Here is a 20,296-nt window from a genome sequence, read left to right as displayed (position 1 = left end):
TAGCCTGCCCTGATCTTTATCAGCACTTGTGTGGTTTTAGCAATTCCAAATAACACTTTCGGTATAGACAGGGCTTTTAATAAAACTAATGCCTATGATCGTTTTTGCCTTTAAACAACCTGTTGCTTGTTTAGTCTAGTTAATCTCCTTGTTAGTCTTGTGCATATTTGGTTTGTGAAAGGAAGGATCAACATGTTCTTTACACATACTGTGACTACAGAAGAGGTTACTTTACAATAACAACATGCACATTTCAAAACTCAAAATTCAACCCTTTTGAAACAGTTGTATTTGAAATGGGAAAAATCTAGATGTCATTAATCTCGCCAACGTTCCCCAAATAATCACACCATAATACATGGAGGAATGAGAGGAACAAATCAATAGCATCACTGCTGTTTGAATAAAGATGTTGCATAGTTTTACTGTAGATCAAAGGATTTAAATTGTTTGCCTAAGTGTTGTTTTATTATCAGAGATTATCTACTTTCTCCTAGATCTGTTTAGTTAATTTGCTTTTCCCCCAGAGAACAGAAACAATACAGCGAGACTAAGGAACTATAAGTGCTTCAATTAAAACTACAACTGTGTATTTCTTAAATGTTGCTAACTAAATTAACTATTAACAATGTCAGTTTTTTCATTATTATTTTCATTTATTTAATTTGTATTCAAATTTTTTATTTAGGGTTTAATGCTACGAGAAGGGATTAGAAACCTGTGCACAATTCACTTATGTAACAGGTAAGTTTTACTTAACAAGAAACAAATTCACAAAGAAGTCCAGATCATCATACAACATCAGATTTACAGCATGTAATGTGTACTTACGGGTTTTGCGTACTCACCTCAGTGTGCTGAGAAGAGAAGTGCTGTACATTTTGTAATAAAAACTGCTACAGCCGTCCCTCAAAACTGCTGGTATTAAATTGTAAATAATAAGTGTGATATTATATTTCTTTGAATCTATTCTTTGCAAATTATTTTAAAACACCCTTATCCGGTTAATGGGGAAAGTATGTGCTAATTTGTAGTACCTACTATTATGACGATTTGCTTTTAAGCACGTCATCACGCAGGCTAGTTCCATCAAAATAAGCTGACCAGTGCAGCGTCTGTCCGAGCGCTCGACCCTGCAGAGAGAGAGGTACGTTTGCTGATAGCTGGGCACAAGAGTATAGAAATGAGGCTTATTAAGTGAAATATTAGCTGTAATGTATTATTGACATAGTTTAAGTATTGGAGCTTGATTATTTCGATTTTTTAAATTGTATTCATTTATATTTTTATTACCAGACCTTATGCAGGTTGTGCAGAACCGAGAGTTTTTTCAGTCTATAAAAGAACAACAATTATTAGCAAATTTAGATAATATTGCTAAATTGTACCAGTCTTTGTTGTGCTTGTTTTTACTTGGCAGTAGATTGTAAACGGTCTACAGAACACGTTCTGTATTTTCAGTCGCTGTTCAACATAACTGTTAAGCCCCATGGATCAATTCAGTTTGAACCATTCAGTTCATTCACTCACTGTATTGCTGACGCAACTTAGCCTTCAAAACGCCTGATAAATACAAAGAGCATTTTTTTCACGCTCTTATGTTTATTTTCAGTTATTTTATGTTAATAGCGATGAAAATAATCTATTCTTTGCCATAAAAGAGAAATTAATGAATTACCAGAAAGGAACCTGAGAATTAGTAGAAACTTTCAGATTGCACTTAGGTTTTTGCATCTAAACTCTTCACATTATACATATGCATAATGCATTATACATAATGCATGAATATAAATATCAAAATAAATATAAGGTCTATTATGCCAAAAGATTAATATCATATTAAAAACATATCGGCATGTTGGCAGGTACCTATGGGCACTAAGCCAAGAGCTGCAAGGTACACGCATGCAAGGCTGTATATATATGAGGGGTGTAATTAAAACGGTACCAAAAAACTATAGATCTGTAACCCAGATTTCTGGCTCTTTACACACCAGTCTCTCCAACGTGGGTATATCATAAATTAAATAAAGATAATTCGTTCCTTTTTCTTTAATCTGGAGCATCGACATAACATTTTTTTTCTCTTTCTCTCTTGCTTTCCGGTGCGCCTCCCTTAAAGGAGCCAGAGCACAACAATAACCTTCTCAACTAACATTTATCAAACCCTGTATCAGACATATTGAAAGTAAATAGAAAATCTCTCAAAGTAGATTCAATAATTTTTTTTTACATCTAAGCATCAATTAACAAAAAATAAATTAAAATAATTAGTAAAATATAAGGTTAGAGTTGCAACACTCATGGTACAGTGGTGGTAGGCTACTCTCATGGCATCTATAGATTCCTTTTTTTTATCTTTCATTTTATTATTATGATATTAATTGTTGTGCTGAAATTCACATATCACTGGCTGTAGTTCAAGTCAGCTCAGACAGAGCTCTCATTGTGAGGAAGGGAATCAAAGGTGCTCTGTGTTTGTCTGTGGGCCACATTTACATGTATGCACACTGTGGAGACCAAAAGTTGCCAATTCATAAACAACTGAATATTGAGAGTAAAAAAGTGAAGAGTCTGTTACTTAAATGGTATATATCTGTATAATAATCCGTTACCTTGATTATGATTTTGATAAGAGACAGCAGACTGACATATTTGCATATTTGAGACATTAAAGCTGCTTTCACAGAAAAAAAACAATTAATGTCGCTTGGGGATTATAAAGATGGGAGAACAAAATTTTATAATTTATTTCTTTTAAATAGTTATGTTATAAGTGCAGCAAATAAACCTGTGATATAGAAGCTAACTAAGATATTTGATTGGAGTAAGTGCACAGATTGCATATCACCCGTGCTTTGACGTTTGGCTTCATTTAAGTGTACATTGTTGGTATGTGGAGTGCCAATGGTAGAGAATGTGAGCTGCAAGGACAAAAGAGCCATTATGGGAGCTGAGAAGTTCCTTTATGTTTTGAATTTGTTGTGGCAGATGTACTGGGATGGGAAGGCTTCAGAAAATGACATGGAAAAGACAAGATTTTGCCCAACTGAGCAGAAGTATCTTTTTGATGTGAGCAATGAAGAATAAAGTGGACAGTTGTGCTGATTTTGGACATTTATTTTTAAGCTATATGTTTACATATATGTCCACTGTGAATTAAAGACTTACCTCAGTCTCAATTTCATTTGTTATGATAAAATTATGTAAATGTGCCTGGGTGGAGTATTTCCTATCTTTAAATAATAATAAAAACATTTCTAAATATCAATTGGTCATTTATTATATTAATTTTTCCCTTCCATACTTAATTGGTTCCCAAAGATCTCTGTATTACAAATATTGCCAATACCCTGGGCCTGCCCATTGGTCATAGGACACTGCATCAGAAAAGAAAAACACATAGGTTTGCAATAGTGATGCTTTGTCATGCAGCCCAAGAGTTTGCTGCAGTGCACTTTGGCATATACATCTGCTGATCAGTTAGAATTAGAGACAGGCCTTGTTTTGTTCTCACAAATCCAGTGTATTTATTTTCTGACAGGGTCTGATTAGATTCTATTTGTCCTACGAGCAAATATACTCTTATACTATTTACAGTAAAATGGCAATACTGTACAGCATCAAACACACAGGGTAACAACTAACAAGGAACTAAGCAAGGCAAAGGTGAACATAATCAGTGACTTTGTAACTACAAAAACAGGATAACAAGAAAATCCTAACAAAAATCCAAGGAACATAGCATAAATGTGAACTTGTCCCTGCCTCTAAAGCTCGTCCTGCTGCTAATTATTTTGAGTCTGCAGATCAGTTAAGTTTCATCAAAAAATCCATTTAAATGAACTACGAATTTGAGCTTGGTAACAATATGTGTCAGATTCATTTGTGGCAAAAGCTATATTCAATGTTCTTATTCTTCATGCCACCATCCCAATTGCTGCTTAATTAGGTCTTGTTCAATGAGATAATGCTGGGTAGATTGACATGAATTCACCACAGCCTTGCGTACCCACATTAAAGTTACTTTTGTTACTCCACATAAATGTCATGTCCACTGGGGTGGTGATACACTTATGTGTTTGTATTTGTTTGGTATGCAGCAAAAGGAGGTTCTGAGTGATAAAAATGCCTCCTCCTAATGATTGCCACCACAACCCAAATGAAAATGAAGTGGATTCCCTCACCAGTCCTTTGAACTTTTTGAATCAGAAGTACCAGGAGCTTCACCAGAAGTGTCTGACTGAAAACATACTGTACAGCGATGAGTTGTTCCCTCCAGACAACAGCTCCATTGGCCTGTTTGATGAAATTCCTCCAGAGGTGGACATGTCCCAGATTGTCTGGAAGCGGCCATCTGTATGTATAATGTACAAAGTTTACTATAGATATACATTTACCTTGGCATTCAACTTTTTTTCACATTTTCTTCCTGTCAGGAATTGGTGTCGGACCCTACCTTAATTGTAGATGGTGTGTCCAGGTTTGACTATGCACAGGGGAGTGTATTAGGTAGGATTGGGTTCACATATGAGAGCGGGGACGAAAGTAACATGGGGTGAAAGTAACAAACTGATTACATGCTGAATGTGCTGAGGTTATAACAGCACATTCAGCATGTAATCCTTGATGGAGCTGCCAAATATCATGTCATTTCGGGACCGTGTCCCACAGTTAGCTCCAAATTTCTGTTTTTAAGTGCAAAAAGTAAATTATTGCAGTGGCTTTTTTTACTTATTACAAGTTCTGTTTCTCTTTTCATGAGTCACACTTATGATCAATCTACAGGTTATTTAGTGCAACAACACATCCTTGAGTTTAAAATATCTGAGTTTAAAAGTAAATCCGGTTTAAATGGCAAGAGTTCCTGTGAGGACGAAAGTAACACTGTTATTTATGTCCCACTGCTAATAGACAAACCTTATTTTTCACTTCCACATTAGAGTTTGCAGTATTTGAATTAAGATGTTTAAAAAAATCAATGCATATTGCCAATAATAATAGAAAATATAAAAAAATTTAAACCTTGCATTGTTGGATTGCCTTTGAAAAATTTGATGGAAGTAAAATTTAAAATGAAAATGCAGTTTAATTATATATTTTTGCAAAAATAAAGGACAAAATGTGTTTGCAGTTAAAATTAACAAGGTTACAGTGTTGGGTTACGGCCGGAAGGGCATTCGCTGTGTAGAACATGTGCTGGATAAGTTGGCGATTCATTCTGCTGTGGCAACCCCTGATTAATTAAGGGAACAAAGACGAAAAGAAAATTAATGAATGTTTTGTCAGTTTAGTGGCTAATCCGTATGAATTTGTATGAGTTCAGTCATATGAAATTGTACGATTATAAAAAGGAGGCGTGGCACCTTAAACCCGACTGTAATTGGGGATAAGCAAATTGTACTAAATTGTGCGAATGAGATTGTAAGAATTCATGTGAATTAGCCACTAAATCAAAACGTCATGAATTTTTTTTTTTTTTGACAATGCATTAACCTTTTTCATTCATTCATTTATTCATTTTCTTGTCAGCCCAGTCCCTTCATTAATCTGGGGGCGCCACAGCGGAATGAACCGCCAACTTATCCAGCACGTTTTTACGCAGTGGATGCCCTTCCAGCCACAACGCATCTCTGGGAAAGCCTTAACGTTATTTTTAGTTTTAATATTGTAAACATGTTTTCATACCGTTAAAGTCCCATGTTATATCGCTGTTCTGAGAATGTTATTTATAACATTATTAAAACATCCCGTTCACATTCTAATAATGTTCCAAGAACATTTATCTAACATTCTCAGTAAGTTAAATTGAAACGTTATTGTGTAAGGTTTATTAAACGTCCAGTTTTGTAGACTTTATATAAAGCATATTGTTTTGTCATAAGAACAGTATTAAAATGTTTTACAATGCTCCAGTCATGTATTAATATTCTCAAAACACAAAGGAGAGTGGTGACAAAAGTATTGTGGGACAAAAGTAACAAAGAGATTTTCTTGAAGCCCCGACAACATTTGCTTTCCAGGCTATAACAGCACATTCAGCATGTAACCCTTGATGGAGCTACCAAATATTAGCTGTTATCAGGACCGTGTCTCGCGATTAGCTCCAAATGTCTGTTTTTTAAAAGATAATGTTTTTAGCAGAAATATATTTTGCTGTTGTTACTAACTCACAACAGTGGTCTATCAAAATCAGGTGTTATTCTGTATCAGTGTAGAACAACTCCAATATAACTTCACTAGTTGCACATTGTTACTTTTGACCCAATCAGCAGGGATGAAAGTAACACACGTGTGGGTCAAAAGCAACACAACAATATTTGCTAGATTTACTGGCTTAATCTTGCTTATTTTAAATATATCTGACTATGACCTTGTTAATGTTTACTGCAAACATAGTTTGTTCTTTATTTTAGCAAAAAAAAAAAAAAAAAAAGAAATATATATATATATAATTTTTTTAAACGTCATTTTCATTTTAAATTTCAGTCCCATCAAATGTTTCAAATGCAATCCAACAATGCAAAATGTTACAATTTTCTAAAAATTTTTGAATATTGATTTATTATTATTGGCAATCTTTTAAAACATCGAAAAAATATAGCTTAATGTAGATAATAATTTTGACCTTAAAATGTTTATTAAAAATTAAAAACTGCTTTTATTCTAGCCGGAATAAAACAAATAAGACTTTCGCCAGAAGAAAAAATATTGTCAGACATACTGTGAAAACTTACTTGCTCTGTTAAATATCATTTCAGAAATATATAAAAAAAGGGGTCTAATAATTCTGACTTCAATTGTATATATATTACGGTTGACTCATTATTCTCTTTATGTAAATATTAATTTTTTTAAAGGAAACTGTTGGTTTTTGGCTTCAGTCGGAGCTCTAACCTTTGAGAAAGACATCATGAAACAGGTCCTGCCAGCTGAACAATCATTCACCAAGGATTATACTGGGATATTTCATTTCAGGGTGACTATAATACCTGATCAATATTTCATTATATTTTCTCATACTACAATTTTCTGAGCTCAAAATAATTAGCTTGGTTTCTATTGCATTTTCCACCATGTTTGTTTGTCTTACAGTTCTGGCGGTTTGGAAAATGGATTGATGTTGTTATTGATGACCAGCTTCCAACTATTGATGACGAACTGCTTTTTGTGTGTTCAAAAACGTCTAATGAGTTTTGGCCTGCCTTACTGGAGAAAGCTTATGCCAAGTATTATTTGAAAGAAGCAATGCTCTTCAGTTTTCATCATCCATCAACAGGTTTAAAAGCAAATTTGTCTTTACAGGGTGTGTGGGTCCTATGCTGACTTGAACGCTGGCTTCATTTCTGAGGCCCTAATGGACTTCACTGGTGGGACGCATATGTATTATACACTGAATTCAGCTCCTGCTGACTTGTGGAAAGTCCTGGAATGCGCATTTATATCAAAGACACTTATTGGTTGCGGTTCCAATACAGAGGTAGGAAAGAACTCTCTTAATCTTTCCATTTCTTCTCTAAAAGAAATGTAATAGAATGAATATAAGTGGGCGACGTGGTGGTGCAATGGGTAGCACGTTCGCCTCACAGCAAAAACATGTTCTCTCCTTGTTCGTGTGGGTTTCCTCCGGTTTCCCCCATAAGTCCAAAGACATGTGGTATAGGTGAATTGGGTAAGCCAAATTGCCCATACTGTATGTGTGTGAATGAGTGTGTATGGATGTTTCCTGGTGATGGGTTGCAGCTGGAAGGGCATCCATTGCGTAAAACATGTGCTGGATAAGTTTGCGGTTCATTCCGTTGTGGCTACCCTAAATTAATAAAGGGACTATGCAGAAAAGAAAATGAATGAATGAATGAAATTGTACAGAGTGTATGTGTGTGTGAATGGGTGTGTATGGATGTTTCCCAGTGATGGGTTGCAGCTGGAAGGGCATCCGCTGCATAAAACATATGCTGGATAAGTTGTCGGTTCATTCCGCTGTGGCAACCCCAGATTATATAAAGGAATTAGGCCGAAAAGAAAATGAATGAATGAATGAACATAAGTGATCACTGTACAAAATATACATGCCCCATATAGAAATATGATATATATATATATATATATATATATATATATATATATTTACAGTTTTATGCAAAAATGTGGACACCCCTCTGTGACTACATAATAATGTGCTCTTTCTTTATTAGAGAAGATTGCAGTAATATGCCATTCGGTTTCTACAGAAAGCTACATAATGTCATGTTTTTCAGACAGAAATACATAGTGTAGCAGTATTGAGATGTGTGAAATAAAAGCAAAGGCGAAGAATGACTAGAATGGTCAAAGACAAACCACAGACCACCTCCAAAATGTTGCAGAAACATCTTGCTGCTAATAATGTCATTGTACATAGTTCTACAGTCTAGCGCACTCTTCACAAAGAACAGCTCAATGAAAGGGTGATGCAGAAAAGCCTTTTCTGCATTCTACCAACAAGGTATGCAAAGACTGGAAAAGCCTGAATCATTTTGGACAAATTTACTGTGGACAGATGCCACAACCATAGGCGCTTTACATGGAAGAAGAACACAGCATTCCAGGAGAAGAACATGCTTCCTACGGTAAAATATGGTGGAGGGTCCATCATGTGTGGCAAGCACAGGTACTGGAAACCTTGTCAGAGTTAAAGGTGGCATGGATTCCACCCAGTATCAGCAGATTCTGAAGAACAATGTTCTGGAATCAGTCAAGAGGCTGAAGTTACAGCATGGTTGGATGTTTCAGCAGGACAATGACCCAAAGCACATTTCCAGATCTACCAGGGAATTCATGCTCAGACATGATACAATGTTCTAGAATGGCCATCCCAGTCCCCAGACTTGAACATCATCAAAAATCAATGGAATATTTTGAATCGGACTATTCACACTCTGCACCCATTAAACCTGACTGAACTGGATAAATTTCACAATGAAGAATGGTCTAAAATGATTTCAGCAAGAACTCAGGCACTTATCCTTGGCTATAAGAAGCATCTACAGCAGGGGTCGGGAACCTTTTTTTGGCAAAGAGCCATTTTAGATTTTTTTGGCAAATGCATTTTTTAAAGAGCCATTGGGGATACATATGAAGCATCACATGTTAAGCAAGTCCATGTATTAAGAAATAATAATTTATAAAATGTCTTTCTTTTTGCCTTCCCCACTTATGAATGTTGTTTGAATTTACATGCAAGGTTACCATAGAAATGTAAGTTGCATGCCCTTTATTGGTGTCGCGATTCAAGTTAATCCACAGCGCCACACACGTCTTTTGGATAAAACATCCTTTTATTCTTATTCTTATTCATTTTGCTGTAAAAATATACAATCAAAACATAATTTTAGTTGTATTTTCAATAGGAAAATGATTTTTAGTGACAGTTTTCATTTTTTATTGAAGGGAGACAGCTGGAGAGCCACACATTTTTGGTCAAAGAGCCACATGTGGCTCCCGAGCCATAGGTTCCCTACCCCTGGTCTACAGGCTGTTATTTCTGCAAAATTCTATTGCCGTGCCCAAATTTTGCTCCTGTCTGTTTTTGTTAAGACTTAAATTACATTGCATCTGTTTATTAAATAAGTGTTATGTCAGAACTGAAATGTTGCTTTTTCCCTAGGGTATAAAATATATCTAAATGAATTTGCTTATTTGAAAGGCCAGCAGGTTATGGCTTGCAATTATGAAAATTATTAGGGGTGGCTAAACTTTTGCATAAGACTATATGTGTGTGTGTGTGTGTGTGTGTGTGTGTGTGTGTGTGTGTGTACAATCTTATATGTATATCACCATACTGTTTTTGCTTTTTCAGAATTAAATGTGTGGAATTAATAATAATAAAAAAAAGTAATTTATAAAATATGCTGTATGTGACCAGCTATGAACTGTTATTACATACTTACATTTGTTGTTGTTGTCTTCAGGGCTCACCTGAAGAAAATGAGTTACTTCATGGCATAATTGCAGACCATGCTTACACTGTGACAGGGGTATTTGAGGTAAGGCTGTCTGTTTGCGTATTTTGTGTGCTCGTTTTGGGCTACACAATTGTGTAATGAGTTTTATCATGTTGGTTATACTTGTCATGGTAGTTCAGAAATAAAACTTGTACTAAACCCTGCCCTAAACTGAGAGTAAACACACAGGAAAAACACTGAAGTCTTTGACGTCATTTGTTAAGCTTTTTATCAAGTGAAGTTGTTAGTATTTTACTGCCAAAAATATTCATTTCACCTGGAAACCACAGTGAATTGAATGTAAATTTTTGGCAAGTTTTGTGGAAAGTGGGCTAAGGTACTAGGTTCCAGGTTACTAGGCTCCTTTTTAAATCCAAATCTAATACTCTTTTAAAATATCTGGATTTGTTCAACAGCTAATGAGTGAGGAAAACCCAGTTCAGCTGGTGCGACTGTTAAATCCATGGGGTGAAGAAGAGTGGCAAGGAGACTGGAGTGATGAGTAAGTGCTGTAAATAATGGCATTTCACTAACAAAGTAGTAGAATTTACACTAAATGTACGCATGTGTTGTTTATTCATTTGCAGGTCACCTTTGTGGGAGACAATTTGTGAGGAGGCCCGCAAATGTTGCCGTGAAATTTTAAATGATGGGGAGTTCTGGTGAGCATGACTTTGTCACATTTTTTTGGGGATCAGTAAGCTCTCCCTTGATTAAAAAAAGACTTCCTCATTTACGAAGTACTACATCACGCACATCTTTGCTGCAGGATGTCAATGGAAGACTTCACCAGACTTTTTGAAAGCATAGATATCTGCTGTCTCTGTCCTGATTTTCTGGATGGTTCCTCTGACTGCCACTGGACCTCCAAACGGCATTTTGGCAGATGGAATGCAGAGAAATTCTTGCACAACACATTCATACACCACCTTACAGCTGGTGGTGACATCATTAAGACAGGTACTATTCTATGCAAACACATGTGCTTTCGCATAAAGCGCTTACTAATCAATCAGTTTCAGTGTGGGGAAATGACAATAGCCTATTGGTCATACACTATACAGTAGAGATCAGATTTGTTTTTTAATAGATTTACTCTTTATAGCAATTTATAAAGATTATTTTCAGAAATAATGCCATTTTCATTGTTCAGAATCTGTCTACAGAACAGTATTTTACAAAATACCAATAGCACTTCAACAAAATCCTTTTATTTTGTGGAAAATATAGCCATGAAAATTAGAGAAAGCAGCTTAAAAAATCTGGAGGTTACACATTTAGACACATTTATTGAGAGTTTAGAGACCCTTGATTTGAGTTACTTCGAGTTTCTCTTCTGGAGATTTTCAATTGGGTTTTTGTCAGGACTCTGGGCTATCACTTCTTAACTTCAATGCTTTTAACCTCCCGATTTGCTGCGTGATGGGTATTATTGTCCTGCAATAAATCTTCTGACTGATTGGACAATGAACGTTGACAGGGAATTGCATGTTGCTTAAGGAGCAGCTGCAGTGTTGAACAGATTGCTCATGTCCTTTTGCACATTTGTCTTTTGTGGATGATCACCCTTTTTGGGGACTTAAATGAGTTTATGACATAGTAACGGTGTTGGACGAAGTACACAAATCAGGTGTTTGAATACAATTACAGAGGTAGGAATATAAAGATCTCCTTTTTAACATTACTTGATAAGTACTTTTTAATTTACTTGAGTAAAACCAGTAAAATTACTTGATGGTGAATGTTTATTTTGCAAAAAATGTAATTAATAAAAACTTGTCATGCACACAGATAATCCATGATAATTCAAGTGAAACTGTGGGAAACCACATTCAGATCCATTTGTAAAATCAGTGAATTGCTTACCATAGACTCACTTTGAACAGATTATTTGAATAATTTCTCACTCTAAATGGATCATTTTAATCGGTGAATCATTTACTGGAGACTCACTCTGAACAGTCCATTTGAATCAGTGAATCATTTGCTGAAGATTCACTCTGAATGGATCATTTGAATCAGTTAATAATTTACTGGAGACTCATTCAGAACATTTTCAGGTGACAATTTCTCCCCTTCAAATGAAATTAAATTACTTCTTAAAAGTAAAGAAAAGTAAAAAGTCAAATGTTGTGTTTTGTAATGTAGTTAACGTTTCATAAAATAAAAATACTCCAATAAAGGGATTAAAATATGTAATATTAAAATATTCATATTTGAAATGACCAACTGTTCTTGATATGGCTGTTGCAGAGTCAGTGAAAACTGGAAGTTTGGTTGTCAGTTAAATTTTGTCATATAATTGAAGAAATTACCACCTGGGGCAGATTAACACCTATAACTGCTAGTAAAAGGGTTCTCTAATTTTGATCAGTGTTTTTTTCAAATGTCTTATTTAATTTTTTAACTGTGCTTCAGAATATATGTAACTAATAAAAAATATATTTTTAAAAATATTCCTTTACTTTCCCAGTACTGGGTTGCAGCTGGAAGGTCATCCGCTGTGTAAAACATATGCTTGATAAGTTGGCAGTTCACTCCGCTGTGGCGACCCCTGATGAATAAAGGGACTAAGTCGAAGGAAAATGAATGTATGAATGAATGTTTTGACAACTTAAATGGGGCAAATTGTGGGTTGTTCTCTCTTTTTGATTGCCACTGTATACATCAGGCATGTACAGTACAACTAAGCCAGATACAATGTAAAATAATGCATTAAAAACAAATATTACTTAGATTTTATTGATGTTTCTTTAAGCTGCATTTCAAGTTATGGTATGTCATAATTGAATTTAAGTATTTTAATTCATTAATATTTTATTTTTATATGTTTTTTTTTATTATTTTTTTCATTGTTTGTTTATTTATTTCTTCTTATTATTGCTATTATGCTATTGTTTATTTATTGTGATTTTATTAGGCATGTATATACGTATTCTGTTTTTTAATTAATTATTATTATTATTATTATTTTTCTTTTTATTTATTTATTTATTTTTTTTCTTTAGCTTTGCATTGTTAAAATGGGCATTGTTTGTTGGTGTGTTTCAATGTGTTTTGTGATTAGTAGTTAAAATGTTAATAAAAATATGCAATAAAAAAATAAATATTACAAGCCTTGTTTAATGTGTTACAGAGACTTTCTGGAAGAACCCTCAGTTTCGGGTGACAATTGATGAGCTTAATGAGGATTGTGCTAGTGGGCAGCGCCCTGAAAATATACTGGTGTCCCTGATGCAGAACCATGAGAAGAGAAACAGAAATAGCCAAGAAAATTATGACATTGGCTTTTATGTCTTTGAGGTCAGTATTGGCTAACAGAGTGATGCATATTTACACACAGTACGTAAATATACCCAATTGTAAGCAGTATGTAGATATCACTTAATATGACAAAGCATTATATAAACTTGATTTAGATAGCACTTTATAATATTGGCATGTATTTGAGTCCGTTCACAATAAACTTGATAATACAGTCTGCAAAAAATATACAGTTGAAGATAAAATTGTTAGCCCCCCTATGAAATTGTAATCCTTTAAAAAATTTCCTAAGTGAGAGAGCAAGCACATGTTTCACAGCATTATATTTCTCTTTTTTTTAATAGTTAAACTTCTAAGGTCAATATTATCAGCCCCCTTATGAAATTATATAGTCATATTTGAACTACAGAACAAATCACTGTTGTCCAATGGCCTGGCTAATTAACTGAACTTGCCCATGTAGTGATTATTTACAGTTTGAAGCCAAGAATGACCAGTCTATCAGAAGATGAACAGCCGGAGTCAGAGATTCAATTCAAAAGAAAGTTTACTGAAGATAGTTTGCAGTTTCATCAGCAGAAGCCAACTTCAACAATCTCATAGAGTTTGTAAGCCGCACAGTTTACAATCACAAATCAACAACAATTATACTCTCACATAACATCATTTACTGTGTCATACATATAAGGGATTTAACCTGATTGGTTAAAACACAGATAGACTAGGAAACATTTACATATGGGTGCATGCGTACAACTCTGAACGATTTGCCTCTAATGGTATCTGTAAAAGAGAAATAAAAGTAGAAAGGTGATCATTAATGGGATACTGCAGGGAATGCATAAATCTCAAAAGAAATGTTAGGAGTATCACAACTTTTAAAAAGTTGATGAATACTGAACAACATTAAACAGACAGTTCAACCAAAATTGAAAAATCATTTACTTGTCTTTCAGGTCACAAACCTGCTTGAGATTCTTATATTGAACACAAATGAAGTTATTTTGAAAAAATGTTGAAAACCTGTAACCATGGTGTTTAACTATGGAATTTTTTTTTAATTTGAGAATGGAATATATGATTTTGTATTTAAAAAAAGGAAACTCATATCACAACTCAAACTAACCACTTCAGGATGAGTAAATTTTCATTTTGGGTGAACAAATACATTAATAATTATTCTTTTAATAACTTGCAGTATTTCTTTTGTCTTTGCCATGATGACATCATATTTTACTAGATACTAGATTTCAGCTGAATATGTCATGATCCTTTCGTTTACCTGTCATGTGGTCCATGTGCTATCTGTTATTGTCTTGAAATGATTTTGACTAATGAATAAAGTTAACACATTGCTTAATATAAGGATGTTCAGTGCATTTGCCTGTCTTTTTGTAACTTTATTTTCAGGAGCCCCACAAACCATGACAAAAGTCATGGAGACCTCTTGAGTGGAACTAAAGGGCTTGATGATTGAAAACAACTGTTTTCCTATTTGTATTGCTACTGTATGTGTTAATACTTTCTAAAGTGATTTTGATACTATTATTATGTGTTCTTTTTAAAGTGATTTTTTCCTTTTTATTTAAGAGACTTTGAAGTGAGAATATAGCAGCCTGAGTGTAGATTATACCGGTTTTTAAACGACGTTTGTATTAAGATACTTGCCTCTAATGGTATCTGTAAAAGAGAAATAAAAGTAGAAAGGTGATCATTAATGGGATACTGCAGGGAATGCATAAATCTCAAAAGAAATGTTAGGAGTATCACAACTTTTAAAAAGTTGATGAATACTGAACAACATTAAACAGACAGTTCAACCAAAATTGAAAAATCATTTACTTGTCTTTCAGGTCACAAACCTGCTTGAGATTCTTATATTGAACACAAATGAAGTTATTTTGAAAAAATGTTGAAAACCTGTAACCATGGTGTTTAACTATGGAATTTTTTTTTAATTTGAGAATGGAATATATGATTTTGTATTTAAAAAAAGGAAACTCATATCACAACTCAAACTAACCACTTCAGGATGAGTAAATTTTCATTTTGGGTGAACAAATACATTAATAATTATTCTTTTAATAACTTGCAGTATTTCTTTTGTCTTTGCCATGATGACATCATATTTTACTAGATACTAGATTTCAGCTGAATATGTCATGATCCTTTCGTTTACCTGTCATGTGGTCCATGTGCTATCTGTTATTGTCATGTGATACTTTTTTTCAATTTTCCCACCATTCATTAGTTTCATTAATACCACGTGTTGCACCCCTGTATGTATTCAGTTTAATCATATATATATATATATATATATATATATATATATATATATTTTAGTAAATAATAATTTTGATTTAATTTGATCTTATTTGATATATATATATATATATATATATATATATATATATATATATATATATATATATATATATATATATATATATATACGTAATTTTACGGTTTATTTCTGGCAGCTGGGGTGAAACGTAAAATAATGACCGTTAAATTACAGAAATTTACCATAAAATAACAGACATTAAATTACAGAAATTTCCTTAAATTTTAATTTCTGTAATTCAACCTGTTATTTTAAAGTAAATTTCTGTAATTTATCGACTGTTATTTTACGTTTCACCCCAGCTGCCGGAAATAAACCGTAAAATTACAGATTTTTTTTTACATTGTATATACATATACACGTTTTTATCATTCCCATGCTTTTGTGAGAGAGCTGATTATGACAGAATACTAACTATAAATAAATCCATCCCAGTAAGGATCAACATTTGTCCATTTCTCATTATCCTTTTTCTCAATGCTTTATTAATACTATTTGAATCAGTATTTAATCTTGAAATGATTTTGACTAATGAATAAAGTTAACACATTGCTTAATATAAGGATGTTCAGTGCATTTGCCTGTCTTTTTGTAACTTTATTTTCAGGAGCCCCACAAACCATGACAAAAGTCATGGAGACCTCTTGAGTGGAACTAAAGGGCTTGATGATTGAAAACAACTGTTTTCCTATTTGTATTGCTACTGTATGTGTTAATACTTTCTAAAGTGATTTTGATACTATTATTATGTGTTCTTTTTAAAGTGATTTTTTCCTTTTTATTTAAGAGACTTTGAAGTGAGAATATAGCAGCCTGAGTGTAGATTATACCGGTTTTTAAACGACGTTTGTATTAAGATACTTGCCTCTAATGGTATCTGTAAAAGAGAAATAAAAGTAGAAAGGTGATCATTAATGGGATACTGCAGGGAATGCATAAATCTCAAAAGAAATGTTAGGAGTATCACAAAGTGAAATTAATCCAAATTACAATTCAAGAAAAATTGATGTACATTGTTTTTTAATACACAGACACATTTCAATATTTTTTCTTTAAGATGAGACATCAGAGCGAGAGGTTTGCGAAGGAGTTTTTTGCTGATAGAGAGCCCGTTGCAAAGACTGATGATTTAGTTTGGTTGAGAGAGGTTATGAAATTCTTTAAACTGGAGCCAGGGGAGTACCTGATCGTGCCCTGCACAAAGAATCCTGGTGAAACTGCCTCCTTCGTCCTGTCTGTCTTCTCAAAGCATGAAACACACTTAGAGTTAGTTATTAGTATTATTATGATTATATGATAAAAACATATAAATCTTATTGCTCTGGGATATAAAGTTATTTTCTTTCCAACAGGCAAATTCAAGAGACTACTGAGTAGAATGGAGATGTTTTTTGGAGAGGGTGCGGGGCAGAGCCAGCACTGCACTGCATTCCACTCCACTTTTAGAAACGCACTCCAGAAGGTCCTTTCCCTTGTTCCCTCTGGGGAATCCCTGCCTCCATTTTCAAGTGTGTCCTACTTCAACAAGTGTACGAGGGGAGCTGGACATATCTTCAATCCCAAGGAAGCAAGTCAGCTTCCTATGTCCACTTCAGCACCTTGTCCCTAAATGCCATGCGATTGTGAAATCACAACAGTGTTGTTCCCATATGCTCAAGTGTGCATTCCATTTAAACCCATTCAAATGTTCCATCAATAGTGGACACTTACTTAATGTAATCGATGGGATACATTCGAGGGAATGAGATGGAGTGAAGAGCATAAAAAATTGGACTGGAATGCAGCCCCAGCCCTCAACTGATGAAGGGGCTTTGATATATACGATCAGATGAATGCATATTGTACTCCCAGCTAAATAACATGGTACATTCCTTAACCTTTAACGTGCCATAAAACAAACATCTCGCTGTTACAACAACATACATTTGATCTATTATGCTACATACAGATGGCAGTGCTGTGAAAAATCTTGAAAATAAAATAATTTTATTAAAAATAAAACTAGACCTACATATTAGAAAACACACAAATTACAGGTTTATAAATAGATCATTAAATGTGGACAAAATAAAACACAAGTTTTAATTCTAATATGAGGAGCGGCCACATTACCTCAACAAAAAGCAGTTTATGTGTGCGCAACCATACAAGTTTATTTAACGGAATAACAACCTGACAACTGCAAGTAACCACTGTATATTTCAAAACAGGCTCATTCTGATTGCATACCTCTATATACATTTCTGGAGAGCGCCATATACAGTACATGCCAGGAGCTACGTTTTTTTGCAGCTTTTGTTTTTGCGAATCCTCCAGAGGCTGCTGTGTACGCTTTTTCAGATCTCAAATTTTCTGCTGTTCTTGAGTAAATCCACCAGAGGCCGCTGTCAACACTTACTGACTGACCAACCGACTAGTCATTTTTTTGTCACTCCTTTGAGGAGTTAATTCAAGCCTTCACACAGCAGACACACACACACGCACGCACGCACGCACGCACGCACACACACACACACACACACACACACACGCACACACACGCACACACACACACGCACACACACACGCACACACAGTGTGTGTGTTTAATTTTGCACTGTTTTTGCACAGAAAATGTGACAGGATACACGTTAATATCCAGTGCTGTATGGATATTTGTTATGTTAATGTACAAAATAAACCGGATTTAACATCCACAAACCGGGATTGAAGCATCTTCTTTTATAAATGTACTGACATGTGGCTGTGCTGATGAAAGATGGTAAAATCGCTGTAATTCATTACAAACATGCACTCTTTTAAAAAAAAATTTTAAATTGTAAAACTCATTCTTGATCACATTTGATGATGATTGATGATCACAGAGAGCTGAACAGATCTTTTAATCCCAGTTGCTTTGTGCACATCCTGTCTTGTTGATATGATTATATTTGTTACTAAGGAGGCATGTTAATACGGGCTGTCAATCAATTTTGTGAGCAGGAAAAACTGCACTCCTACGTCATGTTGCTGTAAGCCTCAAAATGGGAGGGATTTGGATCCTATTTTAATTTCAGGAAATTAAAAAAAAAGAGACTTATTGTCTTTATATGACCCCAATATGACTGTAGACACACTATACCTACACACAATTCTGTCCAAACAGCTCCCAAAAGATGATTTTCATCATAGGTGCCTTTTAACACTAATCAAAATGACGGAACACTCTTAAACACCAATCATTTTATCACTTTAGGAAGGAAATTTTATTTCAAAATAACATGTTTCATTATAAATGTATTTTAGCATAATAGTAATTTTAGAGAGCAATGATTTTTAACGCTCCCCCGTCGTTCTGGCCCTAGTAAAGGTAAACACAGTTTTGTCTGTTTGTCTGACAGTTTTTGTACTTTAGTTTTTAAAGTGTCTTTAAAAATTAAAGTGTCTTTTAAATGCATAAGTATAAAGAAATTAGTATGGTGTACATGTACAGCATTAAAGAGCAGGTTGTGACTTCTGTCTCGGGGTGGATGATCTGGCACACACAACACAACCTCGGGTCATTGTGCAAGAAACCAAAGTTTTAGTCAAAGCTACATTTTGATAACATTCAGTAATTGAGTAGTATTTGTACAGTATAGAATGGTTTACTTAAATATGGAAATAATTTAATCATACTCAAGCCTGCATAAATGAGTGCGCACTGCCATCTAGTGGCATTATAAAACCACTAAACACGGTATAGGAATCCCCAAAAGGTATCAACTTGAGCATTACTAACTAACAGCTGTTACAATCCCGATTGCACATCATGTAAATGTAGGCCTATTCGTCTCAAAGACAAGCCTAATTACCCTAACCTAGCTAACCTAATTAACCTAGTTAACCTAGCCTTTAAATGTCACTTTAAGCTGTATAGAAGTGGCTTGAAAAATATCAAGTCAAATATTATTTACTGTCATCATGGCAAAGATAAAATAAATCAGTTATTATCAGTTATTAAAACTATTATGTTTAGAACATAATGTGTTGAAGAAACCTCTATGTTAAACAGACATTGGGGAAAAAAATAAACAGGGGGGCTTAAAATTCTGACTTCAACTGTATTGGTCACCAACAAAAAATATATATATTTAATGAAGTGGACATTGTACAGATAAGTGCTTTAAGAAAGAAGAGGGCTGACTTGATCAAGGCACCTAAGCCCTGATTGCTCATTGAGCACTGGAAGCAATAGCTGCTCATTTTGATGTTTGTGTCTTGACAGTACTCACTTCACTTAACTTCATGATTAGGATCAATAAGGACAGGAGACTTATTAGCAAAAAAAATAAAATAAATAATAATAATAATAAATGAATAAATAATAATAATATAAGTGGAAGTGCAAGTCTAAGTCAGTCTAAAACAAAGAATGCTTTCTAATATGCAGCAATTCTGTATCTTCCCCTATGAGTTCAGAGTCAAGAGTAAACCATCAGCTTTATGAGAAAAAGAATATAGACAGACTGACAAAACAGGTAAAAAAGGAGATGTCAAAATTAAGCTATCAAAAAGTCAAAGGGAAGAGTCTAGTTTGTAAAAAGATAGATCAAAAATGACAGCACAATGGGGTCAGGGAGGTTAAAGGGAGATATCTGTACATAATCCAAAGTAAAGTTATGGAACATAGGATATAGTGACAATACAGGAGAGGGCAAGTTATAACATGTAGAATGAGGATTGG

General features: G+C 34.3%; 1 protein-coding gene across 1 annotated transcript; it reads left to right on the top strand.

The window, feature by feature from the left end:
• Nucleotides 1–4,123: 4,123 nt before the first annotated feature.
• On the top strand, nt 4,124–18,282 carry si:ch211-202f3.4 (calpain-2 catalytic subunit). The gene is made up of 12 exons (XM_056477212.1): nt 4,124–4,359; nt 4,440–4,512; nt 6,861–6,979; nt 7,096–7,229; nt 7,306–7,480; nt 9,951–10,025; nt 10,400–10,485; nt 10,571–10,645; nt 10,753–10,943; nt 13,120–13,290; nt 16,623–16,857; nt 16,944–18,282. The coding sequence occupies exons 1-12, from the start codon at nt 4,129–4,131 to the stop codon at nt 16,966–16,968; spliced, it is 1,590 nt and encodes a 529-aa protein (XP_056333187.1). The 5' UTR covers nt 4,124–4,128; the 3' UTR covers nt 16,969–18,282.
• Nucleotides 18,283–20,296: the final 2,014 nt, after the last annotated feature.

The sequence above is a fragment of the Danio aesculapii genome, chromosome 17, assembly GCF_903798145.1.
Source record: "Danio aesculapii chromosome 17, fDanAes4.1, whole genome shotgun sequence".
Classification (NCBI taxonomy): Eukaryota; Metazoa; Chordata; class Actinopteri; order Cypriniformes; family Danionidae; genus Danio; species Danio aesculapii.
The sequence above is the reverse complement of the archived record's forward strand: the minus strand, read 5'-3'. Positions and strand labels throughout refer to the sequence as shown.

Bases quoted from the DNA above. Each gene is read 5' to 3' on its own strand.
- si:ch211-202f3.4 (XM_056477212.1), top strand. From the start codon at position 4,129: ATGCCTCCTCCTAATGATTGCCACCACAACCCAAATGAAAATGAAGTG. The intron at 4,360-4,439 runs GTATGTATAATG...TCTTCCTGTCAG, and splicing joins TTGTCTGGAAGCGGCCATCT to GAATTGGTGTCGGACCCTAC. The intron at 10,026-10,399 runs GTAAGGCTGTCT...TTTGTTCAACAG, and splicing joins CTGTGACAGGGGTATTTGAG to CTAATGAGTGAGGAAAACCC.